Raw genomic sequence first — 24133 nt, 5'->3', positions numbered from 1 at the left:
AGCATTACTGTGATGAAAAAAATGATAAAAAAAATTATAATAATTTTAGAACTGTTGGATTAACAAGGATAATTATATTTTGTAATTATTATAATTGCTAACATAATAATGTGACGTGGCATGCCACGTAAGATTGCGGCGTCAGATTTGACGTCATATTATGACGCCCTAACATTTTTCATATCTTAATCATGCAAAAGTATTTAGATTACACAAGGGTGGGGATTAAGCCTCTGATCTACCTTACCCGGCCAAGACTCCGTCCTAACCTTCAAACGAAAAAAAAAAAAAAACACATAGGAAAACTAGAGTCCTAGCTTGTAGACAGGCAAGATTGACGTCGATCGTACGTAACAAAGCAGCAAATCTTAAGATGGCTTCTTGGGGACAGCTCTCAGAGGCTGAGCCATTTGTAGGGTGAGGCCAAACTTCTCTTCCATGTTCATAGTCTCGGGGACAGCTCCATCTTCAAGTTTCCAATCAAAACAGTTTAGAAGTGAACCCAGCATCAAGTGTAACATTCAGGGCACATTCTTCTCCCACCACCAAACGGAATGAGCTCAAATTTTCCTTTTGACATCAATTTGGTTGTTTAATCTCACGAACCTCTATGGGATAAACAAGTTTGGGTCTTCCCAAGTGATGGGGTCTTTGCCTATGGCCCAAACATTATTTAAAACTTGAACATCCTTGGGGATTATGTACCCGCCAATTTTTACATCAGCTCCTGCTCTCTGGGGAAGTAGAAACAAAACCGTAGGATGAAGGCGAAATGTTTCTTTGAGTACTGCTTGTAAGTAAAGGCAGTCGAGCAACCTCTGATTCCTCAACTAGTTTCCCTTTTCCAATCACTTGCCCCAGTTTCGCTTGAGCTTTTGAAACAATCTTGGGTGGTGTAGTAACTCGGCCATTGCCCATTCTAATGTGGCTGAACTTGTATCCGTGCTAACACCAAACAAATCCTAAATATTCCATATGTACAAAGAAGTAGGTAATTAATTAGAATCACAATTTTGTCATGATAAAACAGAACAAAAATTGTAGTTAATTGTACTAATTAATTTTGTGCATTCTTCAATAACAAAATCAACCAAATAATAGTTATCACTAACCACGAACAAATGTTGGGTTATCATTGGTTGTGATATAACTTTCTCCTCTTCTTAATTCCAACCTTTGATAGATCATTCGATCGAAAATGCCTAATGTTTTCGGGAAGTTATAGGTCGATCGCCTCCTTATGCCTTGGGGGTCGATTGCGAGCTTCTTAAGCAGAGGGAAATAGTCTGCTAGGTTTGGTTTCCCTAACTCTTCCATTATACCCCAAATAGTCTTCTTGAACTCCCTAGATGTCTCACTACTTGGTTGAGCTAAATCCAAAGAGAAGATATTCTGCGATAACAGATTGAGCGTGGTTGCCAAAGCTGCCTTTCTTATATCTATTGCCTCCCTAGCCCTCATGCTTTCATTGGCATCATCTCTAAGCTTCTGGACCTTTACGCGCCGGTTGGAGTAGTTGGCATCAAGAACTTTGGGTGCAAAAATTGTAAGTTGCATATTGTACAAAGATTTCTCCATCTTGCTGCTACAGGAAGCCAAGCCAAGCTGTACTCGCTGTGTTTGCAGGCGTGAACTGCATCTGGTAGGGGTCGGTTGCAGAAGACTTGATCATATGTTTGGAGGATTTCTTTGGCCAAAGTCGGCGAAGAAACTACGATTGTGGTTAATTCGCCTAGTTGCAAACTAATGATTTGGACCGTAGCATAGGGAAAGCTTCGTAAGAGTGACATGGGGTTTGTCTCCAAGCTCAAACAGATTCCCAACAAGTGGATATGGCTTTGGTCCTGGTGGAAGAAGCTCTCTGGGTATGGATTTGCTTCTTCTTGAAAGAAGACAGAAGGCTTGGATGACGATCCATGCAATACAAATACCTATTACACAATTGAATATATCCGTAACTGTTGTAACTAGAGCTAAAGAAGTCGAAGATGCAGAGGAAAAAGAAAGAAGAGGAAAAAAAAAGGTGCTAGGTTCTGGACTGGTTATGGCAAAGAAACTTGAAATTCGGATGACTTAATTCTTGTAGTCGATATCTCTGTGTCTGAACAGATATATGTATCAATCTTGACAGAGAATTTGATAATGATGGTAGCCAATTAGCAAATGATTTGCCTGCGATTCGATGTCGACCTATATATATGTGGTACGTATATAACATATTATAGTGACCGAGTGCGATGGCACTACTATTTTTCTTAATTTCTTTCAACGATTATTATTAACGTCAGCTAATTAAACTTTAATTAGGCAATGAGTGACCGAGTGCGATTGCAACGACAGCTTTGATCGTCTAAGACCTTTCGAGGAGATAGATGTTCTCTTGCTACGTACCGTCCTACTATACTTTGACAGTTTGATTTTGCGAATGCATGTATGGACAGGGAAGAAACTTAGGGAGGTGTATTGTATATGAATTTAATATGAGTTTTATAAAAATCTATAAAATTTAAATGTTTATGTGTATTTAATACATATTTTAAAAGATTAAATATTTATGACACCTTATATTTTAAGTGTTAAAACAGTTTTGTTATTCTACTTTCAAATTTAATTTGTATATCCTTTAACTCTTATTTTTTAACAGTTTTGTCTTTCTAGTTTCAAATTTAATCTGTATATCTTTTAACTCTTATTTTTTAACTGTTTTCTTCATTCCGTTAGTTGACCATCAAAAAATTTCGTTAAGCCGTTAAAATGTCTAGAATACCCCCAATTCAAATCAGATTTTTTTTTCTTTTCTTATGCCTTTTTTATTTTCTCTTTTGGTTTTTCTTGTTTTTTAATTTAATTCATCATATGTGCTATCAATTACATATAATTGTAATCAACACAAATTATCAAATTAATTGTAAACAAGAGAATGACGATCTTGCTCCCTATCAAGTTATCTGTAATTTTGTTAAACGCTTGCGAGAACTTGGAGCAGATGTAAAACAAGTAAAATGGAATGGCTCTCCTCACGTAGGTGTGCTTCAAAACTCAAACTTAGAGTGAATGATAGTGAATGCATTGCTTGAAAACTTTATTACTAGTAATTGCACTATGTTTCTAATTATAATCTAATCATTGTCGTACGACAAGAGGTTTAGTTCCGAGCATTACTTTTTAACCTTTTTTATTCCTTTGGTCAGATCACCCAAGCTCATTGTTGGAAATTTTGTTAAATTACTTGTGCAGTAAGAGGAGAATTAATGACAACTGCTTAACATCAAGTTGGAAATAAATAATTTGAAACTATTTTTGCATCAAAGTATGGTTATGATAGTAGAAGTCTTTCTTGTCTTAGAATTATAGAAAATAATCAAAATATGTTTGTAGAGCATCATAATATAAATGAAGTTTCTAACTGGATTTGAGTACTGGCACTCACATGTCATTTTAGGCATTATCCAATTGATTATAAGATGTTTACAATTAATTTGATAATTTGTGTTGATTACAATTATATATATTTGATAACACATATGATTAATTAAATTTTAAAACAAGAAAAATAAAAAAAAGAATCAAAAGAGAAAATAAAAAGGCATAAGAAAAGAAAGAAAAAAATCTGATTTGAATTGGGGGTATTCTAGATATTTTAACAGCTTAACGGAATTTTTTTTACGGTCAACTAACGGAATGGACAAAACTGTTAAAAAATAAGAGTTAAAGGATATACATATTAAATTTGAAAGTAGAATGACAAAAATATTTTTACACCTAAAATATAAAGTGTCACAAGTATTTAATCATATTTTAAATTATCCATACAAGTCTAGGTGTATTCAATTAGGATTTTAAAAAATCATTATGGAATCCATGAAAGTGAGAGAATATTCAATCATGACTTTTTAAAATGAATAGAAGTTTGTGGATACTCAAAATATCATTCATACTTCTGAAATTATAAACTCATAGAATCTCATTGACTTTATAATATTAATTATACAAGCCACAATTTAAAAATTGTCTATCCTTTAGACCAAAGATTTTCATGGACTTTTCCGTGGACTTTCTTATTGTATTGTATTTTCTCCACCATTTTTTTTCTTTTTGTTTTTTCTTTACTAACTCTTTTTTGTCTAACCTAACATGTTTATTTAACCTATGATCTCATGATTGTTTTCTTCTTCTTTATGTTATGTTCTTACTTTGTATCTTTATACTCATTAAAAATCACATTCTCATATGTGGACACATGCCCAATGCTAATAATAAAAACAATGACGATGAAAGAAGTACGTAAGAAGAAATGAGAATAATAATCATATAAATGTTTCATAAACACCGACTTATTTAGCTTAAAACTTTTGGAATAATTTATTTACTTCAATTTCTTTGGTACCTACTAATTGATATATTAAATTTGAAGGTTTTATTTTATTTTCTTATAAATAAACGAGATTTTCTAATTTTTTTTGTAATAGATACAAGTTATACAACCAATAAATTTGCATAGAACAAAAAATTGTTCTGTTGAATTTTTTTCTTAACATGCACTAAATCCTCATCCAATAACATCCACAAGGCGTTAGAGAACCCATAAGACCAACCTAGATGCTTAAGGCACAGTTAGGAGTGAAGCAAATTATCACGTAACCGTAGACTTGTAGTTGAGAGACATTGTATGTAACAACCCCAAAATTTCAAGCTTAAAAACTCAAAATTTTAAAGTTGTTAAACACCAAACAATCTCAATGAAATCGAAATCATTTAAAATGTCACAGCGGATCATTACTGAGTTCTCAATACAACTCAGACAAACCAATTATTACAACCCAAATTTGTAATCCATACATAAAAATAGAAATGTAATAATTCTCACAATCTCTCACCAAACTCACAAATAAATGCTCACAAATTCTCACTCACAAATCCACTCTAGAAATCTCACCACAAGCAGGGTAACGAACAACTTCGAGTCACCGGAGTCGTCTCCCAATCCCCACTAGTCAACACCTGTGAAAGTATCCCCTACACTATTGAATTGGTGCACCGGGATTGTAAACACAAACCCGGTAAGCTTTACAGCTCGTATGAGTAAAATGAAAATATAACTCGCATATCAATATATACAAAAATCCAGAAATCAAACAAATATAAATGCACTCATGAGTCAATGGACGGCACATCTGGTTGTCCCAAAGAAATATGAAATGAAATGCTCATGAGAAATTAAGTAACCCTTCTGGTTACCCAAATGCATTTATAATACGGGTACCAAGAACGCTAGTACACATCTGTTACCCCTCTCGTAATACACCGCCGATATTGGGCAACCACCTGCTACCCAATATCCAAAAATATGAGTACTCATGAGCAGATAACCACCCGTTACCTCACATGTAGGACTCTGGCAGACAGACTAGAGCTCTAACTGTATCGTAACTTTCGCCCGGCCAAAGGCTAGGTTCCGACTTGCCAAACACGTACAATAATTTCACATCATATTGTACCAAAAATCAAGTCCGAAGACAAATCACATTTTAACAATCTCCATGTTAAAATCACGTACAATAATCTCACATCATATTGTACAAATCAAAATCACATGCTCGATAAAATCTTGTCATTAAAATGACATCATCACAATAAAAATCATAACAGTATATTATATAGCAAACTATATACATATGTGTTTATTTACCATTTATACAATATATATATAATCCACTATATCTTATACATGTTATAATTTTATAAACACGTCCGACGACAAAACGTTTAACAAAACTCCATATTAAAATCTCATGCTCGACATCGAAATGACCTATTTCAGATGAATTCATAACAGTATATAATATAGCAAACTATATATATGTACTTATTACCATTTATACAATATATATATATATATATAATCCACTATATTGTGTACAGGTCGTATTTCAATATTTAAAACTCTTGCAAAAATCTTGGAATCACCGCAAGGGTAGATTCGTAAATATGTGAGGTTTTACTCACCTTATCGACTCGAGCGTAATTCCACAATTTCCGAAGATAATTCATTTCCTTGATTTATCGATCACCTTGAAAAGATAAGAAAAGAATTTAGAAACGTTTCGTAAACCTTTAAATGCCGAAACAGTAATAATCGGTTACTGTTCAGCAATTTTCGGTTTTACGAATTTACTGTTCACTGTTACTATTCACTGTTCACGTATTTACTATTTGTGTATTACTGTACAAATGCACATCTAATACGTATCTATGTACAAGTACATACTGTTTACGTATTTCTGTACGTATAAATACTATTCAAATGTACGTACTGTCTCAGTAAATAATAATTACCGAATTACCCTTCAAAAATTACTTTTTACCTTTACTAAAAGTAATTTACATTTACAATTACCGTACGTAAATAAAATTTATATTTACCGTACGTAAATAAAATTTACATTTACATTTACCGTACGTAAATAAATTACAAAATTACCCTTCCGGAAACACTGTTTACGCTGACGCACGTGGCGGCGCGTGGGGTACACGCGCCACCTCCGGCAGGACGCGCGTAGGGTACACGCGCCACTCACTATGGCAGCGCGTGGGGCACATGCGCCAAGCCTAGGACCGGCACGTAGCACGCCACCGCCGCCTCCAAAACCTCCCTCTTCCTTCCCTCTTCCTCCCCACGGCTTCCCGCCGTCCCTACCTCCTGCACGCACCCATACGCGCCACCCATAGCGGCGGCATCTCCCCCAAATCCCTCCCCCTCCGATCTCCTCCAAAACTCCATCAATCCAACCAAAAACAACACAAATTCACACAACAAGCATCACAACATCCAATTTGATGGAAACCTCACCTATTCCGGCCTTGGGAGCGCCGGAGCTCGTCGGAGAGTTTGGACCGACTGGGTTCGGTTCTTGCGAGTCGCTCGAAGCTTCACGTTGGCACTGGAGACCGTGGCTTGCTTGGAGGGGGGCTGCGTCGAGCTTGCGAGGCTACTGGTGTCGGCGGTGAGGGACACGTCGGTCGGGAGGCGACGGATCGACGAAGATGATTTCTGAGGAGGGAGAGAGTTGCTTTCGGGGAGGGAGAAAGAGGGAGGGAGGCGGAGAGGAAGAGAGAGAATGGGTTTCCTGAAATGGAAACCCTAAACATAAAAATATCCTATTTATACTCGTTTTCAAAATCGGAAACTAACTTCTATCATTAATAACTTTTACATACATCGTCCGATGAGAACGCGTCACATACCCACGAACTCGTATCGACGAGCCCTACAACTTTCGTGAAGAAAGTTTTCGCAACTGAGCGACGGAATAAAAGTCGATAAATTCGTTCGGAAACGTAACGTTTTTCTAATTAAACGTTTCCGTTTTTTGTTTCGTAACATCGCAACAATCACATTCGTTTTAATTGAATTTCACAACTTTATAGAATTCAAATCAAACCAAATATTGTTTTGAAAATTAGGGTTATTACATGGTATGCACATATCATTATGAATACTAAGAAATCTATAGAAGTCAATCAATATGAATTATGTGGATTTTTATGAATCAATAAAAGTCTGTATAAATTAACCAAAAGTCTGTGGTTGAAATCGGTGATTTTAACAATTCTATGAAAGTATGTGTACTTTTTAAAAAGTCTGTAGACTTTTCAAAAAGTCTGTCAATTAAAATAAATCAACATATATCTATATACAATACACCTCTTGAATATCATTTCTGATAATGGACGGCGAGTAATTCCAGGATTTGCTAGTGCCAAGTGAGAATGCATTCGAAACTTTACGAAAGAGGCATGTATTGACAAGTTCTGATGTCAAAGAAAAATTTGATTATCTCGCTCTTTCTCTATATGACTATATCCTTTCCTCGTCAGCGTACATATAGCAGAGTACAACCCCATATTTTCAACCCCATTTGCCCCTCATGCTTGAATTAAACCCCGCCCAATGATGCTCTTAGTTATCAGATGGTTATCAGAGCATTAAGGAGTGGTGGTCGTTGAATAACATAATCAATTAAGTAGCTAGTACGTACGTAAGAGCATGCATACATGTGTTGACTTGACCAATTAATTTTGTTTTCACACATACAGTTTAGGACCTTAGGTTAATACAACACATGCATATACATAAGTAAAATTAAAACGAATGATACTCTCGACAATTAGTCAAACACATAATATAAGGGAGAATCTAGCTAGTTGTAACCTCTAAAATTACTATGTGTACTTTCGTTACTTATTGTACCTTATTTTTACTTTTTAACTATTTAAGTACCTAAATATCCCTCCTCATGTTTACCAATGCACCCTTCATTTATCAAATGAACAATCTGTGGTTGTTCACAAATCACAATCAAATGATTTGAGTGGTCTAAGCTGAAATTTAAATGTTTGATGATGAAATGAAATGGAAAGTGTGGCCTCCAATGTCGAAATCGAACTCTCACGAAGAGTGTTTAATATGGGTAATTTTTAACAATATTATTATAATCACTAGTGGTAAACAGAAAAGAACCCAATCACCATCTTTGTTTAGGAAATCCGGTCTTCAAATATCAATTGGGCACTTCACCAATAGTTAGAGCGAGTGCGGTTGTATTGCAGAGAGATGCAGATCGATCTCTCTTGAAGGAAATTTCGATAGGGAGCTTGTTAACATGAATGTTGATTACGCTAAAACTCAAAATTAGTTTTTATTTTCGTTAATATAGTAATCATCTTTGGAGACCATACTTTCCATTCGATAGATTTGCATATCACTCCAGTGAAAAGAAATACAAGAGATTAGTTGTGAGGTAGTAAGAGTAGATGAAAAATGTTTTTCTCTAATATTTATTTATTAGTCCTTTCTATCTTTTCATATAAGTTGAAAATGTCATATATAAATAACAAATGATGGGAGGTATACATAGCAATTTCAGAAGTGCAACTAAAGCCTCTCATAATTTAAATTTCCAAATAAAAAGCTTTGAATTCACATTATATATAATTTTCAAAGTGAATCTTTACTCTACATCAAAATACATCATTCTCCAAACTATCTTCTTGAAAAATTTAGATGTCAAACTTCGCGGGTCAGCAAAATCCTCATAGAAGATAGCATGCAGCATCATATTGAGCGTGGTTGTGAAAGCAACCCTTCCTATATTTATTGCCTCCAACTCAACACTCTTCCTTTTTTTTACTTGAAATTACAATTTGAAATTTTGAGAAGAGTTGTTGTTTGGGGTAATTCATTATACACTCAAAAATCAACACTCATTTTAAAATAAACCCACCTCTACAACTCTTTCAATTAGGTTGAATGAAAAAAGAAAAATAAATTATTTGATATAAGAAATCAAACCTGCTTTTGATCAAAATTACTTTTCTTGCCACTAATACAAATAACAATCAATGTTTTTAAATCGCTTAATTATAGCTTCCACCCAATTCATGTTGCATAAATTAAGTACCAAATTCCATAAATTAAGCTTACTATATAAATATTTTAATCACAAAATTATAATTACTAGTCTTAATTTACGTTGTTCTTAATTGACTTTATGTCTTAATTGCCTTAATTATGAATTATTTATTTGAATTAATTTCATAATTATTGACAAAATCATAGAACTTTTTGATAAAACTTAAGAAAAAGTTAGGTGAAAATGAATTTCGATTTATAGAAGATATGTATATATAGGTAGTTTTTGCCTATATGCATAAGATATCTAATTCGATACTTTTTGTAGTTAACTTGAGGTTTTGAAAATCATCTCGTGTGTAGGAAACTTATTTTTATATTTCTTTTCATTTGATACCTATGTATTAGACCCCAATTTTTTATTATACCTCTTCATTAGTTTGAAGGTTATATTACTCAAGCCCTACATAATAGGTAAATTAGAAATGCAAATAACTACGAGTAAAAAACTCTCTCGATCATAATAATATATCTAAAAAAAAAGTTAACAAAGAACAAGATCACTATGTACCTTATAATCGGATATCATTCGTGCATGTAAAAAGACATCAAATATGAGTTTAAAAGTGAATATGCAAAATTGTTACTCTCATGTGAGTCATTTCTTATGTTTCTTCAACCCTGTCTTTTATTTTAGAGTAGTTCTCCGATTATCAATTAGCATGTTGAGTCACATGTAAGAAAAACTATCGATGCTTGTCTTCTTCCCCTAATTTCTTTAAAGCAAGTGAAAATTCTTCTCATGATTCATATGAAATGAGACTCTAAACTCTAGGTAAAATCTGATATTTTATCTGTAAACAAATTACCTACACATTGGGAAATAAAAATCTATCAGAAGTATATGTATATATACACACATACACACAACTACTTAAGGTACAAAATCAAGAAAGTCATAATGTAATTTATTATGATGCATTCAAATCGAGCTAAATTTTAGTTTAATATTCAAAATTCAAACTTATGTTGAAATTAAGAAAATACCAAATTTTGCTTTAGTCAATCTGAAGGGCAAAAATGTGAAGACAGAAAAAGATAAATAAAAATAACAATAATAAATGCTTATTATACATATGAATTGGGTCTAAATCAAACGAAAAATAGGGTACGGGTTTAGTTTTAAAAAGTGGTTCTAAAATCGGGTTTATCTCTAATTTTCATTTTTTTAATTGCTGTAATATTAGGTTGTATATATATATTGGACTACATTGTCATTCATTATAATTATTGATCTTATAATTACAATATATATGGTCTATAACACTATATATATATATAGGACTTGTTTGCTGCCGGCACAGAGACAACTTCATCGACAACGGAATGGGCAATGGCCAAGCTACTGTGCAACCAAGAAGTCCTCTCGAAAGCTCAATCTGAACTCGAGCAAGTGATTGGAAAAGGAAAGCTAGTTGAGGAATCAGAGATTGTTCGCCTCCCTTACTTACAAGCAGTAATCAAAGAAACATGTCGGCTTCACCCAACATTTCCGATGCTACTCCCCCGTAAAGCAGGAGCTAACATAGAAATCGGCGGGTGTATTATCCCAAAGGATGCACAAGTTCTAATCAGTGTTTGTGCCATTGGCAGAGATCCCCTTACATGGGAGAACCCAAACTTGTTCAAGCCGGAGAGGTTCTTAGGATTTAGAGAACCAAATTGATGTTACCGGAAGATACTTTGAGCTTATTCCATTTGGAGGTGGGAGGAGAGTATGTCCTGGATTGCCATTGGCAATAAGAATGTTACAGTTGATGTTGGGTTCACTACTCAACAACTTTGAGTGGAAGCTTGAAGATGGAGTCGTCCCCGATACCATGAACATGGAAGAGAAGTTTGGCCTAACCCTGCAAAAGGCTCAGCCTCTGAGGGCTGTGCCCAAGAAGTCATAGAGAACAGTGCCTATCAGTTAGTATCTTTTTTCTTTGAATAAATTGGTCTCTGTAATATTTACTAGTTAAAACTTAAAAGTGATGAAGTCATGCTTCCTTGTAAAAATGAATATATACGATGAGAAATTTAATGATCCTAAATCGTGTATACTGTATCAGACAAACACATACATGAAGCCTAATGGTACGTATCAGATTCAGTCCCTCTCAAATTATACTGTAAAAATTCTAATGTGTGTCATTGAGTTGAATATATTCAAAACTCTCAACTTGATAAGTACAGCAGGGAAAGTTAACTGATGCATTTTGAGTTAAAAATGCCTATCGCTCTGTTAGGGTTGGGAGGCCGCCACCTGCGACGTCTCTGTATTGATCTCCATCTCCGATGGAGTTTATCTGTGGCATTGGGATTTGCTTCGACGCCTACATCCTCTCTCCCTCTTCCATCGTCTTGTTGTAGGGAAGAGAAACAATGGCTTAAGAAGTCTTTATTGGGAGTGATCTTTGCACGACGGAGATCTCCTTGGATGGAGCGACGTTGGATCATGGAGCCGTTGGGTTTGGAGGCGGCGAGATCGATGAGTTCTGGGACACTGCAGGTCCTTGAATCCGATTTAAGTCGGGTTCTGGGATCTGAGATGTCATCGTCGCCGGCTGGATCGGCAAAGGTGCTGAATGTGGTTCTTCGACCTGGTGATGCTACGCATGTGGCGTGGGACATTGCGAGGCAGTCGTCGGAGCAGCGAGTTTCATGTTGGGCTATGATCCTTGAATTTGGAGCTGGGTTTGGGTGTGGGCCATTTGGGCTCTGTTTTGCCTTCTTATCTTTAGCCTTCTGGATCTGGGCCTAAGATTTTGATTGGACGATGTTAAAGGTGCAACAGGTGGAGATAAAACTTATCTATGCTGATCTTGATTAGTCTTTATGAATTTGATGGTACGTCTAAGTTAGTGCGGTTAATACATTTTCATCGTCTTCTATATTAGTTTAGACTTGTTATTTAAAGTGCTATAAATGGTGCTGGAACTGTATGTGAGTCGTGGTCATATTGGCTAATTTTATCTACACTTTAGGGTCAAGAAATAACTCTTTTTGTCAACCCTTAAATGTGTGTTATCTTGATTCTGCTAACTGAATATAATTTATCGACTTCTTAATTTAAAAAAACTTGATAAATGATATTGTCACAAACATTATCTTTCTACGGAGTAATATTTTCATTAGTGTCTCATTTGAGATTTTATGTTCTTATAGTTTCTACTTTATTTTTATTGCAGGGAATAGAATGTTGTGAACTCCCAAGAACTATTATAGGTAATTAGGTACCTCTAGTTTCTCTTTGCTTCAAATGAGAGAAAATTTTATCACTTCCTTACTACGCAATATTACAGTTAAGTTTTGGCCCATTGAAAATGGTATAGATAACAAACATCAAAATTAGGGGTGGGCATAAGATGGGATGAGGTTAATCTCGCGTCCTGTCAAACTCATTAAATTCGGGATGAGATTTGTGTTTTTAAAAGTTTGTCCCACCCGAAATCAATATTGTCGGGATCGAGATGGAACCGGGCTTATCCCACATTCTCGGATTTTAAATAATAAATACTTAATTTACTATAAATAAAATATTAGTACAAATTATTGTAATAGAAAAAACATATAGATTTTTCCAAATTTCCTTGATCATCTACTTCGATACCATGAATTTAATTATTATAAAATTAAATTAATCATTCGAATTATAGCGTTATAGATATTGTACATAAAAATTCTAGTATTATCATATAATAGAAACATATATAAATATTTATTGTATATAAGATTATATAGGTTTTATTTGCTAATTTCATAAAAATTTGTAATATACAAATCGTCTTTATTTATATCATATAATTCGAATAATATATTAATGAGAAAATTAATCCGGACTTATTTATCTTTAGGAAATGAACCAAAATCCAAGATTTATGCTTTGAAATTAGTCATTTTCTTATCAAATACATCTAAAGTGTTCTCATAAATTATAAATGTATGATGATGATGAAATATTTGATGGTTGAAATTCAAATAAAATTTAAAACGGGACGAAGCGGAATATAAATTATTCGTCTCACGTCCCGTCATATTATTATGAATCGGGACGGGATCCGGACAAGACTGACTTTCTTAGACCTCCATCTCATCTCATCCTTATGAATTTCGGGACGGAGTCGGAATTTCGGTATTTTATACCCACCCATAATCAAAATAAAAGCAGCCTAAAACAGATCAGTATTATTTTGATGGAGGTTTATGCTGGTAACGTATCTGAAAATTTTATTTGATGGCCACTGTCAAACTGGCAAGGTTATTCTTTTCGGGAAATTGGGTCGAACATCGCTATATCTCACCCCTTATATGTCATAACTTCGGATGCCTGAGAACCTGTGAGGGGATGAGCAATGAGAGGCTGAGCCTTTTGTAACGTGAGGCCAAACTTGTCTTCCGAGTTCATTTTCTCAGGTACAACTCCATCTTCAAGCTTCCAATCAAAGCAATTAATGAGTGAGCCTAACATCAAGTGCAACATTCTCATTGCCAATGGCAAACCTGGGCAGATCCTCCTCCCACCGCCAAACGGAATAAGCTCAAAGTTTTTTCCCATAACATCAATTTGGTTCTCTAATCCTAAGAACCTCTCCGGCATAAAAGAGTCTGGATTGTCCCAAATTCTGGGGTCTCTTCATATGGCCCAAGCATTGACTAAAACTTGCGCACCCTTCGAAACAATTTAGCCCCCAACTTCTACATCTGTTTCAGCTTTTCGTGGCAGTAGTAATGGAACCGCCGGGTACCTGCGGAAGGTTTCCTTGATAATTGCTTGTAAGTAAGGAAGTCTAGCAATGTCAGATTCCTCTATAGGTTTTCCTTTTCCTATCTCTTGATCCAGCTCTTCTTGAGCTTTAGAAAGGCTTTTCGGGTTATGCAGTAGTTCAGTCATTGCCCATTCCATTGTGGCCGAAGTTGTATCTGTCCCCGCAGCAAATAGAGCCTATATAAACACCGTGTAAACTTTAATACGTAAAATCTTCCCTAGATCAGTTTGAATCTGGTTTAATTCTGTTAAATTTATCATGTACATGTTCTGAACAAAAAATATCAAAGCATAGCCACTATATGAACAGCGAAGACCAGAGTTTAACCAAGAATAGATTTTGAACAACTTTGGGGTCGTTCATGTCCTGCTCATTTTTTTCTTCCCCTATGTTCATAATGGTATCCAGTATATCATTACTCGTGACATAATCATCGGATTTTCTGGAGAGAAACCTGTTATTAATCATGGATCCAATGAAGCCTAACATCCTGATGTACTTATTGGTAAAGCGCCGCCTTATGCCTTGGGGGTCAAGCTTGCTAAGCACAGGAAAATAGTCCCCTAAATTTGGCTTGCCAGCCTCTTCCATTAGACCCCAAACAATCTCCTTGAACTGTTTAGCCGTTTCACTACTTGACGAGCCAGTGTCAGCTAAATCAATGGAGAAACAAGTCCTTGATAGCAAATTTAGAGTGGTTTTGAATGCAGCTTCTCCAATATCTACTGCCATACCGCGTACCATACTTTCATTGACACTTGCTATGAGCTCTTGCACTTTGATTCGCCGACTCTCTTGGCTGGCATCAAGAACTTTAGTGGCAAACAATTGGGAGTTGCATATTATCCGAAGGTTTCTCCACCGTGGTGATACTGCAAGCCAAGGCAAGGTGTTGTCTTCAAAAGCTTGCAGCGCATCAGGGACTTTCCGGTTGCAGAAATATTGGTCATGGTTTCGGAGGATTTCTAAATTTCTTTGGCCATTGCTGATGAAGAAACTACAACAGTTGTTACTTGCCCGAGTTGCAGACTGATTATGGGGCCATAGCGTTGCGAGAGCTTGGCCAAAGATATATGAGGTTTGTCTCCAAGCTCAAACATATTTCCAACCAGTGGAAATGGCTTTGGCCCTGGTGGAAGCCTGGCTCTGATTCTTCCATGAAGGGCTTGACTCAAGAACCAGTAGGCTGCAAAGCACAGAGACAGGAGTATGCAACTCAAGACAAATTCCATCTCTCACTCTCTTAATTAAAGAAGATTACAACAATTACTTTGTAGAATCCAAGTTGAGACGAGAGTACACGATATATTCGTTCAGGAATGATAAGAAAGCTTGCTCTGTTCTACGCACACTTGTGGTTAGTATATGTGGGTGAGGACTCTTAACTGCCTGTTATGATAGTTGGATATGGTCAAAGCTAAAATTGAATGAAAATAGAGATGGTAGGGATTAGGGTTCGTACACTGTGGAAAAATGAAAATTGATGTAGATAATTAATGCAAGCCTTGGTGCAGCAATTGCCAGCTCTTGCTTGCCAACCAAAATCAACTAGACAAAGATAGGTGAGATTACAAGTAGACAGAGGAACCATCCTTTGAACGGAGAGCGTCTCCTGTATTCAATGCTGATAAAATTCATGTCTAAAGTGAGAGGACTAAAAATACAAACAAATGTGTAAAGAGATATTTGCCGTTAACATATGTGTTCACAATTCAAATGCTCTAGGAACCAGAACTAAAACTCTGCAGCTATAACCAAGATTTCAACCTTAACAAATTGTCCGGGCCGGCTTCATCAACTAATGTTCTTCAACCCCTTCAAAATATATATAAAGCACGTACTTGCTTCAACTATACATATGTTTTTGTCAAATGTGATCAACTCTGTTTTCAAAACCTCCATGATCGAGCAAGACAAGTCAAATAAAATCTGGGAGACTAAAACAAATAGGAAGAGACTGACGGCAATGTCCACTTTTTATCCATTTTCAAAGTGCATTACATATACTCAAACGTCAAGGTTTAGATTCACGTAATCTCAAATTAGGTGCAAACCTAAGTTTTAACAAAGTGAACACAAAACCCTAACCTGACATGCCACCAACAGTAAGACAATCACAAAACCAACAGGGAGACCAGAGACATACATCAAACTGACCCGATGAATTTAATCCACGTGCTCGGCGACTTGGCGACGGCGGGCCTTGTCGTAGTCGGCTATTTGATGTAAGCTCTGGTGTCGCTTCTGGTACTAGGGAAGGTCTGGGAGAGACTATGTCTGCAATCCACGCTCGCCAACAATCTTCTGGAAAGACAGCTCGGTGAGCCATGAGGAGAACTGAGGAGGTCGCCGACTCGCTGGCGTTCAAAGGAAGGTTGGAGGTGAAAATGGCGCTGACTTTTCTTGGAATGTAAATAGTACAAACACTCGTTTTTGCCCCCGACCCGTCACCCGAAAATTACCACGATTTTGACAACCGCATTAGCCGGCCTTGGTGGTCCCCCTAGCCCACGGTTCCGTAAAATTTGGGGAGGGATCAGGCGACGAGCTTTTCGTCGCAAATGGGTCCTTGTGAATAAGTATGAGACATTTTTGTTTCCGTACTCTACATTTAATTTATAATAAATTACTGATAAGTATCAGACAACAATTTAGTTTACAAAAAAACTCATTTCCTAATTTAATAGAGCAAATTATGACAAAAAATTACAAATAAAAACAACATAATAATAAGTTGCCAAATGTCAATATGTCATATGATTTTTTTACTTTTTTGCCCCTCTTTAGCCCATCACATTTAAGAGAATTCAAAATTCATTCTCATTACCACATATCACTTATACATGTGTACCTGCTATTATGCAATCTTGTTTCCTAAGATCTAAGTATAACATGTATGATCTAAGGATGTGTTGCTAGATTAATGATTAATCATTGGCCCAAGACTACGTTTGAGAAGTATGTAATGAACGTTGTATACGATGTTCTTTGTACTCCATGAGTATGACACTAATCAGGAGAGTTTTTTCGTAGAATTAAGGGGGAGTCTACCTCATATGATGCTATCAAATGTAAGCGGTGCGTTTTGCTCTTTTTCCCTTCGATCAAACTTTTTTTTTGACCCAAACGGTTTTTATTTTGCTTGACAAGGTTTTTACCGAGGCAACGATGTGTGCACCATACAACCTAGACATTCTACCATTGTGTGTATCTTAGCCTTATTAGGTTTCTTGTTAGAGATAGATTTGCATCTCTGTAATAGATTAGGACTCTGAATTCTGCAGGATTCAGGTAATGTAATGTCTATCTATATAAGCCCCCATATCATTCAATAATACACAATTTTCATCCTACAACACTTTTTTCTTTTTAACGAAAAGTTAGGACGGAGTTTAGGGTCGATCGGAGGCTCAATTCTCATACTTGCATTGTATCATCATACATATCCAGGAAAACGTAAAACATGCTGATGTATCAGAAATGAAATAACTTTTATGGAGTTATTGCGGATTTATCCAAGTTTGCTCTTAGTTATTAGCTACCATATCTTGTCACCAATAAAATCAATCTTGATATATAACTAACATCAAAATACAAGCAGCTGAAACAATTAACTATAACAACCTCTAAGCATTTGCTAATGTAAATAAGGCTCAAGCCTAGAACAGATAAGCTGTATCCGTTTCCTTTTTTTTTATTTTGAAGGAGGTATTATTCTCTAGAGGAATAAGAAATTTATTAGTTAACGTACCTCAAAATTCCATTTGATGACCACGCCCAAATTGGCACGGTCACTCTTTTCAGAAAACTGGTTCGAGCATCACTATGTCACCCATATGCAAGGTTTTAAAAAAGCGCGCGTCAGGCGCACCTTGAGGCTCAAAAGGCGCGAGGCGCGGCTGGAAACGCATGTGCTTTACGGGTGAGGCGACGAGGTGTTGAAGGCGGTTTTCAAAGGCACCGAAGTCCGAAGGTGCAAAAAAGCGACTCGGGGCGTTTAATGCGAACGCTCTGCATTTTGCTTTTTTTTTCTTTTTTTTTTATCGTTGTCAGACCAAAAGGATTCAAACCCCTCTTTGGTTTCAAGTTGAAGAAGCCAATTGTTTTCAACTTCCTTCAACCTCCTCCCCGACTCAGACCTCTTGAATCCAAATTCCCAAACATCAATTTCGATGAAATCATCAATAGCCCATTGGTTTTCTCAAGGATTTTGATGTAAAGGAGGCTGTCTGCAAAACTAGGGTAAGAAATTTTCTCATTTTGAGAGTTGCAGTTCCATTTGAACTTTTGAAGAGTTTAAGGTATGCAATTTTGATAAAATTGATGTTTTAATCAAGCTTTCTTTTCTCGATTTGGAATTGTTATGATATAATAACATAGAATGATTGATATTTGTAGTTTGTTGTTATTGTCCATGATCAAATGCTCTGTTTTAAATTGATGAATTTCCATGGCCATTTTTAGAATGATTCTTGTTGATAACTATACTGATGTTCTGTCTCAAATAATTGAATGCATTCAAGTCAATAAGTACACTAATCAGAGATGCTTAATGGTGAATTGGTGATGGTAGAATGCTAGATTGTTGATAACTGAATTGATGGCTGCCATGTTTTAAATGTTGACATGTATGGATTCTTAATTTTTGATTCTTTATAATCGGTGAACTCGCAACTAATAGGTATAATAGTATATTTGAGTGACTGGAATGTAGACTTGCATGCAACAATGAGTTCTAGTTCAAATAAAATCAAGGTAACTCATGTTTAGAAATGGACAAGTGAGAGTGGGAGGCTTATGAACATATATGTGTTTTATACATAAGTCTTACGTCTTTTGTCTTAAGGCTTACGCCTTGATAAGGCTCTCCCGAAAACGTCTTGGTTGCGTCTTAGCCTTTTAAAACATTGCCCATATGTGCCGTAGGCCCATAACTTACGATGGTTGAGCAGCGCTATGAGAACCTGTGAGAGGTTGAGCTATGAGAGGCTGAGCCTTTTGTAACGTGAGGCCAAACTTTTCTTCCATGTTCATAGTTTCAGGTACAACTCCATCTTCAAGCTTCAAATTAAAGCAGTTAACGAGTGAACCCAACATCAAGTGCAACATTCTCATTGCCACCGCCAAACGGAATAAGCTCAAAGTTTTTCCCCATAACATCAATTTGGTTCTCTAATCCTAAGAACCTCTTCGGCATGAAAGAGTTTGGATTGTCCCAAATGTCGGGGTCTCTGCCTATGGCCCAAACATTGACTAGAACTTGTGCACCCTTCGGAACAATGTAGCCCCCAAATTCTATATTTGTTTCAGCCTTTCGTTGCAGTAGCAATGGAGCCGCCGGGTGCAAGCACAAGGTTTCCTTGATTATTGCTTGTAAGTAAGGAAGTCTAGCAATGTCAGATTCCTCTATAGGTTTCCTTTTCCCATCACTTGATCCAACTCTTCTTGAGATTTAGAAAGGCTTTTCGGGTTGTGTAGTAGCTCAGCTATTGCCCATTCTAATGTGGCCGAAGTTGTATCTGTCCCCGCACCAAATAGAGCTATTGAAGATATTGGATGTGTGTGTGAATTGAAGAATCAATTGGTCCACATCTGTGTGCTGCTTAGTCCACATATGTGTGCTGCTTAGTCCACATCTGTGTGCTCTTGTCTAGGAGTAATTCTAGGCATTAATTCTCATTTTGTGTATATATATATATATATATATATCGTTAGTTGTATCTTTGCTTAACTCATGAAATATATCAAGAGAAATACAATTGAGTTAAAACTCTAAACTTTCGTTTTCTTGTTTCATCTCATATTTCAACATGGTACGCAGAGCAGGTTTCATGGCCTATCTCTTTTACTCTGCATCTTGGATCAAAGCAGGGTTCCTCATAGGATCAGTTTTTGCAATCTTGCTTCCGCAAAACTTCATCTTCATCTTATTTTAGAGGAAGATCTGATATGAGATTACATTGTAATCTCGTCATTTCCGATTCGCTTGGGTCATTTCCCAATTTATTTTCTCTTTGGTCGACAAATATATTTGAGTCTGACCCCTCCTATTTCCTTGCCAATGGGGCTCGGCTGATCAATCCATATTTTCCATTCTTGACGCTAGTGTTCTCCTTTGCGCTAACTCAGTTTTATCACATTTAGTTCAAGTTTGGTTCTGCGGTTCCCTCGATCTAGCTTGAGGGGGAGAATTAAAGCATTAAGGTATTTATGAGCTGGATGGTTATGTAGGGGATGCAAGCAGTGTTGCAGACCCTACACAGAAACAAAGTTGCTGTCTCTTTTGTCATTCTGATTTCTTCATCCTTCCTTTGGAGAAGAGATCGGTTGGGAGGTCATACCTCAAATCATTTCTGATAAGGAGTAGATCCAAGTCGGCCTCATTATCTGATTTCTTCTTCTGTCATTAGGAGATAAATATGTTGGAGTTCTTCCATATAAGACTCCTCATTTGTTCATTGTCATTTCATGATTTCCTCTTTTCATTTTGAAGAGAAATCAAGTTATGATATTTCCATCTCATTCCATTTTAGAGGAGAGATCGGTTTAGAGTTCATAACTTCTCATTTCATTTCTCCTTGGACAATTTATTATTTCTTGTTTCATTTTGAAGAGATTTACTATCCATGGTCAAGATCTTATTTCTTCATCTTTCATTTGGAGGAGAGATCTGTTTAGAGGTTTTGTTTTAACCTCATCATTTCTGATGTTGGACTATCAGAGTTATATATATATATATATATGTTGGTTCCAATCAGATTTGTTCCATTCCTGTAAGAAAGCCAGGGTCATATCCCGAATTGGCTTCAGGGGGAGCAATTTTGAGCAATCAACCACTTGAGCAAACAATTGCTCTATTTTTCTGGATTGAACTTGCTGCACTAAAACCAAAACTAGGATTGACTCCGACCTCTGAATCCAATTATGTAAAAAGGTACATAAATTAGACACATATAGCTTTCTTGGCATATGTGGCTCATGCTCTCAGGTTGTCTAAGCAGAAAATGGGAGCCATCCAAAGTGAACGGACAAAGCTGCCAAAATTTGTTTCTCTTATTCCCATCCATCCTCTCATCCATAACTTCTTTAGCCATATTTGGAGATTGTTGGTCAAGCTTGGCTGTCGTTTTCTTTTCAGCCTTCGCTTAAGGGGGATTATTGAAGATATTGGATGTGTGTGTGAATTGAAGAATCAATTGGTCCACATCTGTGTGCTGCTTAGTCCACATCTGTGTGCTGCTTAGTCTACATCTGTGTGCTGCTTAATCCACATTTGTGTGTTCTTGTCTTGGAGTAATTCTAGGCATTAATTCTCGTATTGTGTATATATATATCAGTAGTTGTAGCTTTGCGTAACTCATGAAATATATCAAGAGAAATACAATTGAGTTGAAACTCTAAGCAGTGTTGAAGATGTGGACTAAGCAGCACACAGATATGGACCAATTGATTCTTCAATTCACACACACATCCAATATCTTCAATAAGAGCCTATAAAAACCCCATGTAAAATTTAATAAGAAAAAGCTTTCCTAGAACTTAATTGTGTAAATCAACATGTACATGTACTGAACAAAAACTATAATAAGCATAGCATTACATGAACAGCGCGCGGAGACCAGAGTAGAAACTAACCACAAATAGACTTTGAACAACTTGGGAGTCGTTCATATCCTGCTCATTCTTCTCTTCCCCTATGTTCATAATGGTATCCAACATATCATTATTTGTGACATAACCTGTGATGCACGAATTTGTGGGAAAAATTAAATGCTCATATCGGATACGGGTACGGTATGGATACGCTACATTTATATATCATTGGCTGAAAATACACATTCACAATATGTATTGTATAGTCAACTCACCATATACGGTTAAAATATATTTTAGATACGTTTTAGGGTATAATTGTCATTGGCACATTAAAAACTCAAATCAACTATAGTACTAAACTACTAATTACAATTAGGTGGAGAGTCTAATAGCTCATTCCATTGTTGTATCTTTTATTATGCTTGAACTTATTAAGTGTTTAATTCATAAACTTATGTTTATTATAAAATTGATGGAATTTAGATGTTTTAATTGCTTGTTTGATCAAATTTTAGAATTTATATATATAATATATATGTTAAATATTATTTTACAAAACGTATTTAAAACACTACATTTCAGAAAATAACGTATCCCGTGTCATGCCGTATCCGTATCTCGTACCCGTACTCGTGCATCATAGGACATAATCATGGGAGTTTCTGGAGTCAAATCTGTTACTGATCATAGATCCAATGAAGCCTAACATCCTGGTGTAGTAATTGGTAAATCGTCCAGTTATGCCTTGGGGGTCAAGCTTGCTAAGCACAGGAAAATAGTCCCCTAAATTTGGCTTGCCAACCTCTTCCATTAGGCCCCGAACAATCTCCTTGAACTGTCTAGCCGTTTCACTACTCGCCGTGCCCGTGTCAGCAAAATCAATGGTGAAACAAGTCCTTGATAGCAAATTTAGAGTGGTTTTGAATGCGGCTTCTCCAATATCTACTGCCATACCGCGTACCATACTTACATTGACACTTGCTATGAGCTCTTGCACTTTGATTCGCCGACTCTCTTGGTTGGCATCAAGAACCTTAGTGGCAAACAATTGAGAGCTGCATATTTTGCGAAGGTTTCTCCACCTCGGTGATACTGCAAGCCAAGGCAAACTGTTGTCTTCAAAAGCTCGCAGCACAACCGGGACTTTCCGGTTGCAGAACAATTGGTCATGGTTTCGGAGGATTTCTTTGGCCATCGCTGACGAAGAAGCTACAACAGTTACTTGCCCGAGTTGCAGACTGATTATGGGGGACCATAGCGTTGCGAGAGCTTGGCTAAAGACATATGAGGTTTGTCTCCAAGCTCAAACAGATTTCCAACAAGTGGAAATGGCTTTGGCCCTGGTGGAAGCCTGGCTCTGGTTCTTCCATGAAGGGCTTGGATCAAAAACCAGTAGGCTGCAAAGCACAGAGACAAGAGTATGCAACCCAGGACAAACTCCATATCTCTCACTTTCTTGAAGAAGATTACAACAATTTGCTTTGTAGAATCCAAGTTGAGACTAGAGTAGACGAAGTAATCGTTCAGGAATAATAAGATCTATTCTAGCTTGCTCTGTTCTGCGCACACTGGTGGACTTGTGATTAATACCTGTGGGCGAGGGCTCTTAACTGCCTGTTATGATAGTTGGATTTAGTTAAAACTACAATTGAATGACACTTAGCTTTGGGCCCCCGACCCGACACCCGAAAATTAACACTTGGCCTTGGACCCTTGGTGCCCTTTTTCTTCTTATTAAAATGGGAAAATTTTGACACAAACTAAAGGTCGCTAATAATTTATATACATCAAAGTCTAAAAAGAGCATTTTAGTACATGAAATTATAAGCTTCACCCACTATATGTACATGACGTTAACACCAACGTTAGCTCTCAAGTAAATATTCCAATTGCAAAGAACAATTTGGTAATACTCTCTCATTTCTTTTGGCAAATAAACTTGTACGACAGATGACAAATCTCTCTCTCTGTCTCCAGTCTTCCCATACTCAGGTCCCAACACCCATCACCATCCACCATTGATAACCCTCACCAACACAACACCCATCACCACCTCCGGTGACTTATTTAGAATATTATTTACCACATCCATCTCGTCGTCTTCGACATACAGAGTGCTGGACTGGGTCTGAGAAATGAGAATTGCTCGCCTCCATCTCCTTCGTCTCTTATTTTCGTACAGTGGGTTCCTTCAACTTAGCCAACTGATCTGTTCAATCTTGATGAACTCAATAACGCCAAGATGTGATGATAACGATTTGGAGGGGAAGAGCCGAAGAGAGATTGGTGCCCATGAGTTTTCTTTTATCAGAGG

At 36.5% G+C, this 24133-nt stretch overlaps 1 protein-coding gene and 3 pseudogenes across 1 annotated transcript; 1 reads left to right on the top strand and 3 right to left on the bottom strand.

The window, feature by feature from the left end:
• Positions 1–368: 368 nt before the first annotated feature.
• On the bottom strand, positions 369–5602 carry LOC126792367 (geraniol 8-hydroxylase-like; annotated as a pseudogene).
• A 5188-nt stretch (positions 5603–10790) lies between these two features.
• LOC126792752 (geraniol 8-hydroxylase-like) lies at positions 10791–11367 on the top strand. Its single transcript, XM_050519220.1, is given in 2 exon segments — positions 10791–11120; positions 11122–11367. Coding segments are annotated over 2 exon segments (561 nt in total). The 5' UTR covers positions 10791–10805.
• A 2387-nt stretch (positions 11368–13754) lies between these two features.
• On the bottom strand, positions 13755–15455 carry LOC126792366 (geraniol 8-hydroxylase-like; annotated as a pseudogene).
• Positions 15456–19158: 3703 nt separating this feature from the next.
• LOC126792365 (geraniol 8-hydroxylase-like) lies at positions 19159–23262 on the bottom strand (annotated as a pseudogene).
• Positions 23263–24133: the final 871 nt, after the last annotated feature.

The sequence above is a fragment of the Argentina anserina genome, chromosome 4, assembly GCF_933775445.1.
Source record: "Argentina anserina chromosome 4, drPotAnse1.1, whole genome shotgun sequence".
NCBI classification, from domain to species: Eukaryota; Viridiplantae; Streptophyta; class Magnoliopsida; order Rosales; family Rosaceae; genus Argentina; species Argentina anserina.
The sequence above is the reverse complement of the archived record's forward strand: the minus strand, read 5'-3'. Positions and strand labels throughout refer to the sequence as shown.